This window comes from Lissotriton vulgaris, chromosome 7, assembly GCF_964263255.1.
Source record: "Lissotriton vulgaris chromosome 7, aLisVul1.2, whole genome shotgun sequence".
Taxonomy (NCBI): Eukaryota; Metazoa; Chordata; class Amphibia; order Caudata; family Salamandridae; genus Lissotriton; species Lissotriton vulgaris.
The window spans coordinates 998070209-998085714 of NC_141695.1; the positions used below are offsets into that span (position 1 = coordinate 998070209).

Sequence of the window (15506 nt, forward strand, 5' to 3'; positions counted from 1 at the left end):
AAATGTGTATACAATGAGGACACATAAGCATGATGAAGGGATGACTCATGCGGTGTGTCATTCATTGGTGCAGTTGAAAAGAGGACAACAGTTCTGATACAAGGGTCATGTGCATCACCCACCTCTGCTGCAGCTGCTCCTAAGCACATGAGCCTGGACTCCCTCATTGGTCAAAAAGGCAAAATGAATTTCTTCAGCTTAACTATAACTGAGATCTTCTCTTTAACAATATGACAGAGGCAAATGAAACTGGGGAGAAAGAGAGGTCCAGAATGTGTTTTACATTCTTTAGTCATGAAACTAAACTAATATTTATTTTGGAGAGATGATGAGGAAGCAACAACGAGGGTCCTTCCCTATTAGTGGCAACTTAGTACAGTTGATTAGGAACCAAAGTTAGGAGAAGTGTGTCCTCATGCTTACGGGTTTGACTCACTTATTTTACACACTTATTTTACCCAGGCTGCCAAAAAGTAAATTGTGTGTATTGGAAGAAGAGCCAGTGCTTAATTTGTAAAAGAATACATGCTGGGGCCCAAAGCTCCGCTCAGAAGCCGGCAACAGGTGCTTTTAAATGTTAGAAGACTGAATGTCAAAGTTGTCTGATCTAAAGCCACCTCCTGCCTTTTTAATTCACTACCAGCCACTCCATGCACCTTTATCTCACTCGTGCAAGTTCTTGCTTTCTTCCTTTTTGATGTTTTTTCAGTCTTTCTCTTCCTCCATCAATAACGTATGGGTGTTTTTTAGTTTCTTGTTCTGGGTATAAGTTTAATGAGGAAAATTAAGTGCTGGTCCCTTAAAATGAGTGGTGCTGGCCCCACCGTTAACCACTGACTCAAATTAAACAGTAAAGAAGACATACAAAATACTCTCTTCAAGTTTCTCAGTTCATTATGGTCTGGCTTGATAGCTCAGCTGTTGTCAGACAATTGAGCATTACTAGAGAGGGGCTTTGACCCCATTCACATGTTGGGAGACATGCGCCCATGTTTTGATTGGGCAGAATCTGTGTGCTTCAGCAAAAAAGTGCTTTCCCTCTGCTACCTGAGATTATTTTGTTTATTTATACAGCTGCATCAGCCTGAAATTTCATAGGCACACACATAACATTGGAATGTTATTAAAGTGTTTTAGCTAGCTAGATCATGGATGGTGTTTTTCTCTGGACGCAACAGCACAGACGGGAGGAGGGCAGTCATTAACCTACATGTATATTAAGGTATGGTTTGACAGAGCAACTGTCACCTGACATTTTAACCTACACCAATATAATTCTACAGATCAATGCTTCATAAAAATACATATCTATTCCCATGCTGTTTACTTGTAACGCTTCATATTACCGTACAAAATACCTTTAAAGCCAGACCTATAGGCATTGCCAATGCTTGTTTTATTAGGGGTGGCCGAGAGACAGCTTTCTCTATTTTAACATGAACAGATACGGGCACACACACACACACACACGCAAGTCAATTTCATCCAATAGTCTGTTCTCTGTCCTTCATGGTTTGTATCTGTCTACCACAAGATACAACATGGAGCAATGGGTCAGCTCACTTAAGCTATTGGCTGATGGCATCTTACCCAATCCGATGTGCACATCTGCCTTAAAATAAGTATACAAGATGAATAGGAAATATTTTACTTTGCCAATGCTTTTTTTATTTATCCTTTTTCAAGTCATCATTGTGTGTTTAACCTATGTCTTCAGATTCCAGAACTTCAAGGTCAATTAGTTCTTTTTCTTTTGAAACAGTAAACATATTTTTTTTCTCTGATAAGTATTATAAGTATAAAGAGTTTCAATACCTGTCATAACTGCAAGTGCTTTAAATTATACCCTACTGTTCTGTTAAATTATCTGAAATTATTTTTTTTTTTAGTTTAAAAATTAGTTATTGAAATAATATGGCCCTTACATGTTGGTGGTGGCATATCTACTTGGTTTTCTACTCATTTTTAGTTCTCGCCTGTCGATGCGCATGCGCATCGAGCAAGCGAGACTATGGGGGCTTATCCACTCTTTGTCCAACTTGCAAGGAATCGTGGCGATTCCTTGCAGTGCCCGTGACTTTTAAGCTCAATGCGCATGCGCATTGAGCTTAAAAGCGCGTGCACATCAGTTCCCTCAGCCACTCCAGGCCCCTGCTGCTTTCACACCTCCCCGCTCCGCCCCCTCCACTGCCCGCCGTGTCGCATTTCTCCTCCCCCCTCCCCTTATCTGCCTTCCCTCCGTCTGTTCCCTCTCCCCGCTCCGCCCCCTCCCCTGCCCCCTCCTCATCTCTCTCTTCCCTCTGTCTTGCTTCTCCAGCACACCCGGCTTCACTTCTCCTCCCCCTAATTACACTTCTTTCACTGCCGCCAGGCTGCTGTCACTTAATCTCCCCACTGCCCCACCCCCATTAGTGTCCTAACTACACTTCCAAGTCTCGCTACCTCGCCGCCTCCTCTCTATCCCTCTCTCTCCGTTCTTTTTCCATCTCTCCGTCCTCCCCTCTCCTTTTCTCAATATTCTTCTTTTCATACTTGTTTTTGCAGTAATCTGGTACATCTTTTGATTTTCAGCACTATCTCGACTCGTGTAGCTCGTGTTCCTCTGCCCATTTGTGCTTCCAGTATATTCCGTCATAGCCTACTCTCCTGTTCGAGCTTGCTTTAGGAAATTCCTGTCGCTTCCACACGGATCACAAGATGTTTTATCCAGGTTAGAGCTGTGCTGGAGACCTTCGCTCACAGCAGATTGCGGTTACCAGACCCTCGCCTCGACTGCAAGATGTCTCTGCAGAAGAGAAATGTAACTGCGAACACAAGTCTGTCTGTTGCAGACAGTCCTGCAAGATACCGCCAGGCTGGATTACTTGCCATCATAGTCCATTCCTAGGGACACAGTTACTCTGTTTACTAACTTCTTCCTTTTATTCCGCGATGTAAAGCTTTGAAACTCTCCATAGTTTCCTTCAAGAGATAACTGTACACACAACTGTGGAAGCTATGGGTGTCGTCAGCTCTCAGTGCTCGCCAGAGTATCTCATTCCGGTATTTTCAGATAACAGAGCTTCCCCGTCGCTGGGCAGTCTGAGCAAGAAGCTCTCTGCGGTTTGGCCATGCAGATGTATATTGCCACATACATTGAGGTCCGATGCTGCCATGCTCCTTCTAGGTGTCTCTGGTACAGGATCCGCTCCTGACTGCGGGGATGCTTTTCAGTGCCTCGAAGTATACTTTGAACAGTGGCCTTCATGCAGGTTATTGTGCTCCGACTCCCCCTGGCTCCTATCCAGGCAGAGAAGCAGACAGGCCCACCTTCAGCCAATTCTACTACTTGGTGATAGCACGCACAGTGGCCTGCTGGCTGTTGTTGGCCCTTATCTTGAAGTGTCCCTGTTGTCTTTGTACTGTTGCAGCAAAGAGTACACGCAACCAGAAGATGCAGTCTAACCCGCCCCCATAATCTCTGTCTCCTACTGCGAAAACTCTCTAAGTAAGAGTTTTTTTTCATTACCTTTTGCTTACATAAAAGCCTGTTTGGCTCAGACACTTCGTGCAGTTAATTACATCATCAGCACCGATGTCAATGTGTTCTGTCGGGATTCCTAATTTAAAAAAAGTTGAAATGACGCAGCGTCTTTCCTCAAAATTAATTTGGAGCTAGCACTTGCAGGTGGGGGTAAAATGTTAGCACTCCGCAGCTTACAATAAACAGTGCGTCCTGCTTCTCCGCTAAACTCCCTCACCCTCACTCACCCTCAACCCCTCACCCTCACTCACCCTCAACCCCTCACCCTCACTCACCCTCAACCCCTCACCCTCACTCACCCTCACTCACACTCACCCTCACCCTCACTCACCCTCACTCACCCTCACCCTCACCCACCCTCAACCCCTCATCCTCACTCACCCTCACCCTCACTCACCCTCAACCCCACTCACCCTCAACCCCTCACCCTCACCCTCAGTCACCCTCACCCTCACTCACCCTCAACCCCTCACCCTCAATCCCTCACCCTCACTCACCCTCACCCTCACTCACCCTCAACCCCTCACCCACCCTCACTCACCCTCACCCTCACCCACCCTCACCCTCACTCACCCTCAACCCCTCACTCACCCTCACTCGCCCTCACTCGCCCTCACTCGCCCTCACTCGCCCTCACTCACCCTCACTCACCCTCACTTACCCTCACCCTCACTCGCCCTCACCCTCACCCACCCTCACCCTCACTCACCCTCAACCCCTCACCCTCACTCACCCTCAACCCCTCACCCTCAACCCCTCACCCTCACTCACCCTCACCCTCACTCACCCTCACTCACCCTCAACCCCTCACCCTCACTCACCCTCACCCTCACTCACACTCACCCTCACTCACCCTCACTCACCCTCAACCCCTCACCCTCACTCACCCTCACCCTCACCCACCCTCAACCCCTCACCCTCACTCACCCTCACTCACCCTCACACACCCTCACTCACCCTCACTCACCCTCACCCACCCTCACTCACCCTCAACCCCTCACCCACCCTCACTCACCCTCAACCCCTCACCCTCACTCACCCTCAACCCCTCACTCACCCTCACCCTCACTCACCCTCACCCTCACTCACCCTCACTCAGCGCAACCACAGCATCTTCACTAAATATATTTAATAAACTTTAAGCTATTGGCAATATAAAATAAAATCCATTTTATTTACGTATTAATTATTAATTGTTTTTTAAAGCCATTGCTTTTTTTTATATCAATACATATAAGTCACATATAAGTCCCGTTAATACAAAACATGTTGCTTTACAAATGCTAGAGGTGTCACATTTACAAAAATTATAACTATTGGCTTTGTAAAGAAGAAAGCTATTAATTTAGCTATTTAGAAAAAACAACACATAAATAAAAAACAAAAAAATAAATAACACCTATAGCTCAAACTTTACTACTGCGAGACCTATTGCATTTCCAATGCTTGTTATTTTTGTGGGTTGTACTTGCAATAAAAGTTTAAAAAACAAGTCAACAATAGCAAGGGCTTGCCAAGGCCAGACCTACTAGCTTTACCAATGCTTGTATCCCAAAGAGTGCAGTACATAGAAACGTAAAGAAGGAATCTGAAACGAATGTGAGCGGTGAACCCACAATAGCTTTCCGGCCGCTGGGATCAGGATGCTGCAGCCCTTTTGTGTGTGGATAAATGGAAACCATTACAGTTTCCATCGATTTCAAATTAGTACTTTCACAAGGACAGAATTCGGATGATCATTCAAGTCTGCCTACAACACCATGAAAGCACCTCCCTTGACCCAATCACACTGAGAAGTCCAAAGATAAGATTTGAAACAAGACAGCAGAGATTGGAGGCAAGGAGAACTGGGCAGAAATATGTTGCGTGCTGCATGCAAACCAAATTCCTGCTCTCTGGAATGCGATTTAACCCCTTCCACGCTGATGACGAGCTGGGCTCGTCATGGCGTAGCCTCCTCGCACGCTGATGATGAGCCCAGCTCGTCACGTAACATGCGCTTTTAAAAATCTCAGCGTACGAGCGGAATTCCGCTAGTGCGCATGAGGTTAAAAGGCTCTGCCAGCAAGGTAACAGAACAATTATTTGTCAGGAGAACTGTCTTTTTTGGGGGAATGGATGAAGGTAAAATGAACTGACATCTGCAGCAGCAAACAATGGCCATGCACGTTCTGGTTATTTGTGTTGTTTCCATGCTCCGAACTGTGTCATAGTGGCCTGCATCCAGCACACAGTGCATAAGGCTTACAGAGTAGATGCCTTATGGCTTACAGAGCGAATAGGGAACTCTCTCCAGACACTTGGATTTTTTTATCGATTGCATTTACTAAGTCAATGACACGTACTGAAATATTAAATATATATTGTATTATATTTATTTAAATTGGGTCATTTCTATGGTGCTGCAAACCACCTTGCTGTAGCCTGAGGGAACCTAATCCTTTTTAACTCATGCCCTAGATGAATTTGTTTATAACTTCTTGAAAGTAAGTTTTTGTGATACACATATCAATCATACTTGTGCCTGTTTTCTCAAACAGAAGAGGTACTGAGCTCTCATCTGTAGGTTTCTAGAAGGGTCCTCAGTCCACAGACCTATTGTACCGGGTTTGTACAGTATCTATACCCAAGCCCAGAACTCTAGATGACCCCATGGAAGGATTTATAAAGATGTCTCATAGCGTTGCTTTTCACATTAGCTTTCCATCAGCACAATAACCTGTTTTTGCACTCTACATGGGCTCATTTACTTAATAAGATAATAGTATGTCAGTGCAAAGGCAATCATTTTCTTAATATGTCTAACTGTTCTGTGGAATTGGACCCCATTGATTGCAATGTATTGCTCAATCACTTGAGAACATGTGCAAGTCTCAGTTGAACAGCCACAGGGGCTACTGTTGTCAACACCTACATGGTCCCATGAACCAGCATCCCAGAGGCCCATCACCTTGGCAATCGTAGGAGACCAGACTCAAAATCTTGTTCCTTGGTCCAATTGATTATTCTCCTTTACATTTTGCTTGGGCAGATACAAATATATCTATAGATAAAAGTGAACTTCATAGAAGCATAAACAACATTCCACACCCTAAATTTGAAGAATCCACGAGTCTTGTTCACTCTTCTTCCCATCTTATCTCGAGAGGTTATAGAGTGCTAAGAAGTAGAAGCTTCAATCATCTAAAAGCGTGGAAGTTGAATTACCAATAGTTCTCATCGAGGTCACTTTCTGGAGCAACCTCATCCCCCTGGAACTGTTTAACAATCGACTCAGAAACCCAAATAAATGCACTTTGTTTTCATAACAACGTAAAATCTAATCCTTCAATAAACGTCTAACTGTTTATTCTCAGCTGCTCAATGAATTTGTTCCAAAGCTTTATCAGTAACATTTGATGACTATTCTGAATACACTAACACCCTCAGGGATCATAGAAAGATCTCTGTACTACTACTACAACTTATACTACTACTACTACTACTACTACTACTACTACTACTACTACTACTACTACTACTACTACTAATAATAATAATAATAATAATAATAAAAAATCATCCACATCACAGAACACTTTTCTAGTTACATCAAATGAGTGCACTTCGCCAGCCCTTATGAGTAAACATTATTCAGAACTGTACTTTTAACACAATTAATGCCCTTAGGGCACTTTATGTGCCCAATCAACTTATTGACCAGTCTTCCATTAAACATCGTTGAAGGCCTACCAACAAACTATGCAGTATATAGTCTGACTCCTTCAGACGAGTTTATATGGGTGTCCGGTTGAGGAAGTGAAACTGTATCTATTAGGAGAACATTAAAAAGGTTTGTTGAGAGAAATATATAAATTCTGGTGTCAATTTACTAAATGTCCTTGTAAAACGTATATAGTCATTTTCCATAAGCTTATTTTTAAATGGAATTTCTTTGCGATTATTTCCTCAGCAAACAAGATGTCATTTGTTTTAACTCAAACAACAAATTTAAGTCCGACATTCTTGAGACTTCATCAAGGCAGTGAGTAGTTTGGAATGAAATTCCTCTCATCATGATGTTTTTAGTACACTTCTGATGTATTGATCACAGATCAGATATAAAATGGTTCAAATTGAAGCACCAAGAATATATAACTGCCTAACTGTTTTTTTTCTAAATCTATCGCTTTCACGTGTAGGAGGCTGCCATCACAACTTCACTGAAACTTGTCTTGGCAAGTTTTATTATGTTTCATTTTAAGGTGCTCCATTACTAACCATTTCAAAAACCTTAACGCAGTTGATGCAATCCATTAAATCTTTTATACTGTGGAAGAAAGTGTATAACCTACTCTGACAAAACAGAACAGATGTCCTGTTTGCCATATCACAAGGGCCATAGGCTATAATGCACTTGTAATTCAACCGACAGGACATCTGGCTTATTTGTGACAGAGTATCCCGTCTGCCAAACACTAAATAAGGCCCTATGTATTTCTACTAAACTCCTAGATTTGTCACAATATCCTGTATTAAATTCAATTCCAAAGTTATGTGATTATGTCTGACGTGGCCCATCATTGCGGGCGAGGGGGTCTGGCCCTAGATGTCCTTTTTCAAAGGATGATGAGTGTTTGTCAGGCTGAAGAAAGGGTCAGCCTGACAGATACTTACTATATCAGGGTCATGTAGCCAGGTGCTTTACATGTGGTATGTGGAGGCACCTGACAGCCTGCTCCAAGTTTGGCTGTGGTGAAGATCCCATAGCCCTGGTGTACTGACATCATCAGCCCAACAAAGCCCTGTGAGGATGCCCCCACCCCCCCATGATGAGGGGGCATCACTGATAGAATCAGCCCTGGGCACTTCAGGTTTAGAGCCTGAAGTATCCTGAGATGACTGCCTGTCAGTGAAGCCTCACATCACCCTTCCCTAAATCATCACAGATTGGGGTGCAATCAACTAGTCTCACTGACCCCACTTCACTCTGTGATGAGTTAGGGATGTTCCTCCTCTCATTGGCTAACCCTGGACAAGATTATCCAAAAATAGGAGGTGGGGGGGTCTTTCATATTCTGTTTTCCCTCACAAAGCCTCCAGATCCCCATGGGCATTTGTGCGTCACCCTCCTGCTTCTCGCTTGTCCTTTCATAACCCGCAGCCCGGTAAACGCCTTATTTAATGTTTGGTTGCATTTGTGAAGATATGAATGAATGTGTATTTGCACATGTGCTGTGAACAGGTGAAGTATGTGTGTATGAGCAGGTGAGTGTCTGTTTGTGAAAGGATGGGTGTATATGCATGTGTGTCTGCTTGTGAATTGATGGGTGTGAACATGTGTGCGCTTGTGTGTCTGCAAATTGATGGGTCAGTATGTTTGCGTGTGTGTGCTTGTGAATAGATGGGTGTGAGTGCATGCATGTGTGCTTGCCTCGCTACTTCGTCAATATACCAAACACTAATGGATTTTCCTGAATTTGTTTTCAGATAACTACATTTTGGAGCCTTTTGCAGCTGGATTCCAATTTGATCTTGCATCACTCTTTAGAACTCTTTAGGAATGATTGTGCTGTGCAGAAGATCTTGCTAGAAAAGCAAATCATTTAAAATGTTTGGTGATAGGAATGGAAGGCAATGTAAGTAGTAAAGAAAGCAGGAAATCCAGGACTAAGCAAGTAATCAACAGTTCTGGGGAGGGGAACAGGTGGTATTGGTCACATGTACTCTGTAGTTCATTGATTCTGCATTAAGGGAACATATCCCTAGTTTGTGATGCCAAGAGCCATTCATTCAGTACTTACAGGGTGCGAATCTTCGGCATGTGGTTGAAACTGGTGAGGGGGATGCGGCTGATGTTGTTGTTGTTGAGTGTGCTGAAAAAAAGCAGAAGGAAATCAGCCAATGAATCATTTACACTCTTTGACCAACATGCAGTATTTATGGGAACAAACTAATTGACGCTTCAGAAACAAAATTCGGCTCTCACAACAGGAGGACATGCTGGCAAATATCTCAGGAACTATTTGTGAATTGTCAGGAGAGATCTCCTCCATGTTAATGGAACCCATCCCGCAGACAAATAAAAAGCATTATTAGCTGGCGTGTGCGGCTCAGAGAGTGATGCATGGGCAGCAGCCACTGGAGGATTCTCTTTTATTCAATGAAATGAAGGAACACGCTGGTCCTTGTAGCCTTGTCAGTACTCCAAGTCTGCCGCTGCCGTACGGATACACTCTGTCTCCTACCACTTTCCAAGCGGGCTTCTTGTGCCCTGACGAGACACCTGTGTGGCTCCTCACACGACTCTACTCTAGGGGCTCTCTGCGTTCTCTCTATCCTTATTTAAAGTTATTCTTGCTCCAAAGGTTAAACAGTGAAAATGGAAATCACTTTCTCAATTCACCATTAATTTGATCGCAATGTGGGCCTATGTTCAATTTTCATTAAAAACTTGTTTCAATTCATCAATGTAGACAGTGAAATGTATGCTCTTTGTATTTTTCACTTAGAAGAGTTAGAAAACCTTATAAAGGTAAACCTCTAGGGGCTTAATTTAGCACGGAGTAGTGAAAAATCTTGCTTTTTGTGAGAACTGTTTAATTCAGAAGAAAATCCACCAGTGAAATGTCTTGCAACATAACATGTCTTTGGAAATTACACTAAAGGTTTAGTCTCTACACTTAACAGATTCATATATTTGTACATAAGTATTTCATTTATAGTGTACACGGTATAGAATGTAATCTCGATCACAAACATCACAGCTGCATTTACTACAACTGCACAGGAACCCACTCTCCTAATCAGGGAGACAGACGGCTGTAAGGTTTCTCCTCCTCCCCCCTGTGCAATATGTTGGCTGTACACTGAATTAGCCCAATCACCACTCTAATTTCTGATCCTCATTGACTACTCGTTTCTGATCCTGCGCTGTCCATGCTGGGCCTCTGTAGCTATTGTTATCCAATTAGATGCCTTCTCTGAGTCCAGGAAAGCTTGGTGGTGTCACACTAAATCACATCTAGAATGAATATAACACAAGAAAATGAGTATGTCTAGTGGTATTCAGAGGTCATACACATTAGGAGGGGAGGGCAGTGAGATGAAGGATTCTTATTTCTGGTGGGTCCGCTGAGAACCGTGAGCCAGCTAGGCTCCTTACGCGTGACGTATGTGCTGTTTCCTGAAGAGCTCTGGGAGGCATGAGGAAGAGGACAAGCCAGGTTTGGGCAAGGATGCTGCCCACATTTCACTTGTCTAACTAGAGAAGAATTGTCTCCTGGATTTCTACTGGGTGCAGAACTCAACTATAGGGATCAGTCTATAGGTCAGCAAATTGTGGAGAGTTAAATGTCCAGAGTAAATACAAAACCTGGGAAAGATTAGACTAGAAAAATAGATGGGCGCACAAAGTTGTGATTTTGCCAAAGGTATCGTAACCAGTGGAAAGTTGCCATGGATTAGAATTTACAGGAAAAATGAAATAATTCTGGCTGGCGGTGACAATATCAAACAAATGTATTCTTAGTGTGATATATGCCTAGTATGAGTACTTTTCCATAGTCACAATTTACAACATCTTGCTCAGAAGATTGTAAGAAAATACACTGTGTACCATGTTGCTACAATGAAGTATGGATAGGAAACTGCTATAATGAAATATGGTTAGCAAAAGTGCCTGTATAACATTGGTAAAGTCTGAGGTGCCAAAATATGGTTGCAGCATTTCTGTAAAGCTTAGATGAAAGATGCATTTCTGGCTTAGAACCACGAGCTCAGCTTGAAAAAGATGCAGAAATACCAGCCTGATCCTCATGCGTTGCATTACTGAAACACATTGGGTATACCAGGAGGTCGCAAATCAATGGGAATTGTACACCATCCCTCAGCATTTTTAAACTTTTCTCATGTAAATAATAAAGTTATTTTATTTCTCTAGGAACTCTTGGAGTGCTATATCCAAGGATCCTGCATTGAGAAGAGGCGACGGTCTGCCTCGAACATCACCAGTGAGGAGTATGCAACGCTGCACGAAAAAAAAAAACAAAGATAGATAGATATGGTTGACTGCTTCAATGCACAGAAAGAAACATGATAACCCTGTGAGACTGAAATATTCCAGCCAAAATCCAAAATGCGCATTCCACTGTTTCGACTAACAGAGAGGGAGCGTCAAAGACGAAAAACTAACAGTTTACTTAGAGCTTTATGGCTCTCCATCCCACCGTGGCGTGGTCCTCATGAGGAATCCATAGAGGGATACCAACAGATTGACGGATCTGCTTTTGAAACACAGGTGTGTAATCAGTAAGAGTGCCGCTTGGACTCTCTGCTCTAGGAAAGTGAATGGTAAGAGGACCCAACGGAAAAAGAGATCAACTCCCTGAATAATCTTATCACAGACCCTGTGTGTCATACATATAAGGGAGCCAAAATGCAATGAATGGAAACACCAAGGGTTTTTCCCAACTGATGGTCAGGTCTGAAAGGTACCTACCATTCAAAATCGATGTTGTCTATATGACTAGTACCGTTGAAGATGTTACGATGCGAAAACAACACACACGATAATATATTTCCTGCCAGGGAACCACGATTTTACATGTGTTCATGCTTTGATAAGCTGTCACTCATCACCAACTCTTCAGCGAGAACAAAATAATGTTTTGACGCTGTCCCACTTGACAGTGACTTTGAGAGTGACACAATCGTGCTTGAAGGAAAGCACGGGTGCCAAGACCACATTTCATCTGCAAGAACAAAGGCCTCGCAAGAAACACAAAACCCTTTAATAGCTGATATCAAGAGTCACTGTATGGAACGTGACATGAGTTACTTTGATGAGCCTTGCTCTCACGAGGTTAATCATGATTAAAAAAAATCCTGAACGTCTTTAAGCTGAATGAAAATCATTAAAAACAAGGCAAAGACAACCTCCCCAGGAACGTCGCCAGCTTGATCAGAACTGTTTCTTTAGGCTACAAGGAAGGCTTTCAAACTGCTTTTTCAAATTAGGCTCACACCAAAGGAAACTCATCTCAAGAGGGCTTTGAAGAGACCCTCCATTCATGGACAAAGCGGAAGCATACCGGTCCTAAGCGCGGTGGAAGGAAATTCAAGGTGAAATTCGATTAAGACAAAGAAAACAATGATTGGTGCGGGGTCACAGACGAGGGCCCAGCCAGGCTTAATAAAGAAGCCTCCATCCATGGCCAGCACTTCAAAAAGAGTGCATGGGTTAAAAAGAGAAAAATTCAAATTGCCCCTTCACCCTTTGCATACGCGGGTCTTTGTACTCTGGTGCGCTCCTCAAACTCGCTGAACTCTACAAGAATGCAGTGACAGAGTCTTGAGATGTTGACAGCTCAAACCTGACCAGATGAGACAACTGCATTTTCCTCTTAATGAAGACGTTGTTTAATTAAAGATAGGAATAATATCACTTTGTTCTACAGCGCAGGCTGCCGCAGAGACGTGGCTCTGTAGCCTCAAACGGTACATGTCACCATGACTGAACTCGATGGTGCTCTCTTTATTCACATGAAAGGATAAAAGGCTGAGTGTGTCCTGCTGAGATTAGATTATGCCATCTGTGGGATTCACGTGGATGGATAAATGGATGGAAGGATGGATGGATTGGGGTAGTCATCACCGAATGGTTTGCAGCTGTCCCTCTGCTCCAGTTTTCCTCTGCTTTTGAGGCAATCCATCACCCAACGGTTTGCAGCTGTCCCGCTACTCCAGCTTTCCTCTGCTTTTGAGGCAGTCTATCACCCAATTGTTTGCACCTTCCCTGTTACTCCAGCATTCCTCTGCTTTTGAGGCAATCCATCACCCAACGGTTGGCAGCGGTCCTCCTACTCCAGCTTTCCTCTGCTTTTGAGGCAGCCCATCACCCAATGGTTTGCAGCTGTCCCTCAACTCCAGCTTTCTTCTGCTTTTCAGGCAGTCTATCACCCAACTGTTGGCAATTGTCCCGCTACTCCAGCTTTCCTCTGCTTTTGAGGCAGTTCATCACCCAATTGTTTGCACCTTCCCCGTTACTCCAGCTTTCCTCCGTCTTTAAGACAGTCTATCATCCAACGGTTTGCAGCTGTCTCGCTACTCCAGCTTTCCTCTGCTTTTGAGGCAATCCATCACCCAACGGTTGGCAGTGGTCCCTCTACTCCAGCTTTCCTCTGCTTTTGAGGTAGCCCATCACCCAATGGTTTGCAGCTGTCCCTCAACTCCAGCTTTCTTCTGCTTTTGAGGCAGTCTATCACCCAACTGTTGGCAATTGTCCCGCTACTCCAGCTTCCCTCTGCTTTTGAGGCAGTTCATCACCCAATTGTTTGCACCTTCCCCGTTACTCCAGCTTTCCTCTGTCTTTAAGGCAGTCTATCATCCAACGGTTTGCAGCTGTCTCGCTACTCCAGCTTTCCTCTGCTTTTGAGGCAGTCCATCACCCAACGGTTTGCAATTGTCCCACTACTCCAGCTTTCCTCTGCTTTTGAGGCAGTCCATCAGCCAATGGTTTGCAATTGTCCCACTATTCCAGCTTTCTTCTAGTTTTGAGGCAGTCCATCACCCAATGGTTTGCAGCTGTCCCGCTACACCAGCTTTCCTCTGCCTTTGAGGCAGTCCATCACCTAACAGTTTGCAGCAGTCTAGCTACTCCAGCATTCCTCTGCTTCTGAGGCAGTCCATCACCCAATCTTATGCATATAATGGCTCTGTATTCAAGGGACTAGCTCAGTCTGGATCCTTTCATCTCAGAATGTCGACAGATTCTCACACTTTGAACGTGCAAATCATCTGCAGACAATACTGATATGAGTTCCTCATTTTTTCACTCTTGCTCTTTAACATCTCAGCTTATTGCTCTGCTTTTCAAGAATCTTGTCTACTGCAACTCTGATGACACGCAAATGCACACACACACATATGAAATGTGTGATTCAGGTTCCACAGCTGATGCTCAATTAATGCAAGAAATGCAAATGTTGAAATACTCCAAGCCTTCCAGGTGTCTAAGGTTGGCCATCAATATGCCAGCTTATATTTCAAAATTTTGAGGGCACATCCTTCTACTATCAAGGGTCCCCCTGGTAAGACTCACTGTGATAACACCTCCACCTCAAAGATGACCTTAGCAGAATAGGGCTAAACAAACACAGGTTCAAGTTTGTACATGGTTTCTAGACTTTGAAACCCGAACACTCCTTTAACCCCTTGAACGCTCATGACGAGCTCAGCTCGTCATGAGGCAAGGTGCTCATGTGCTCATGACGAGCTGCGGAACGCTCACACGTGGGGATAATTCCCCTGATGTGCTGAACATACCACGAAAACGGGTGTGGCCGTGACGAGCTCAGCTCGTCATGAGCACACGAGCACTGTTCCTCAAGACGAACTGAGCTCGTCATGAGCATGGGGGCGCTGTGCACGCCCCCTCCCCCCGGCACAGGGGGGGAATCATTCCCGCATGCAAGGGGTTAAAGCTCCTCTTTAATCCCTCCCTGCCTTTCAAATTTAGTCTTGAAATCGGGCCCAGTGATCTCAGCTAATTTATATTTACTGCGAAAGTGGCAAAAATCATTTCATGGATCACAGGTTATATCAGTAATCACATCCTGTTTCCAACACAAAGTGGGGAAGGGCTCAGTGTTTAAATAGGAATATGGAATCTGTAATTGTAGAATAACTAAACACTATGGCTGATTACAACTATGTGGAAAAAATTAACACAATTCTATGGATCCATTTCTTTCCACACAATTGGGAGATGTTTTCCTCACCTGGTTTTATTAGGAATGGCAGAACCAAACTTAAATTCGCATGAAGCTTTGGCTGCAGCTGCAGCCAGGCCTTATTCCGCTTTTTTTTCTAATGGGGGAAGCATATAACACTCCGCGCCTGCTAAAAAAAACTTTTCCCTCCATTTTTACTCCCAACTCTTCACTCATACCCACCCCACCAACAGGCCTGCGCATATGAAGGTAGGCGGTAAAACGGTTCGTGG

General features: G+C 43.9%; 1 protein-coding gene across 3 annotated transcripts in view; it reads right to left on the reverse strand.

Moving 5' to 3' along the window:
* Nucleotides 1–15506, reverse strand: part of SLIT3 (slit guidance ligand 3) — a 967014-nt gene that overhangs the window by 293915 nt on the left and 657593 nt on the right. For all 3 annotated transcript variants that reach the window (XM_086931418.1, XM_086931419.1, XM_086931420.1), the window contains one exon: nucleotides 9307–9378. In XM_086931418.1, coding sequence (XP_086787544.1) covers nucleotides 9307–9378 — 72 coding nt within the window. The remainder of the gene's footprint in view (nucleotides 1–9306; nucleotides 9379–15506) is intronic.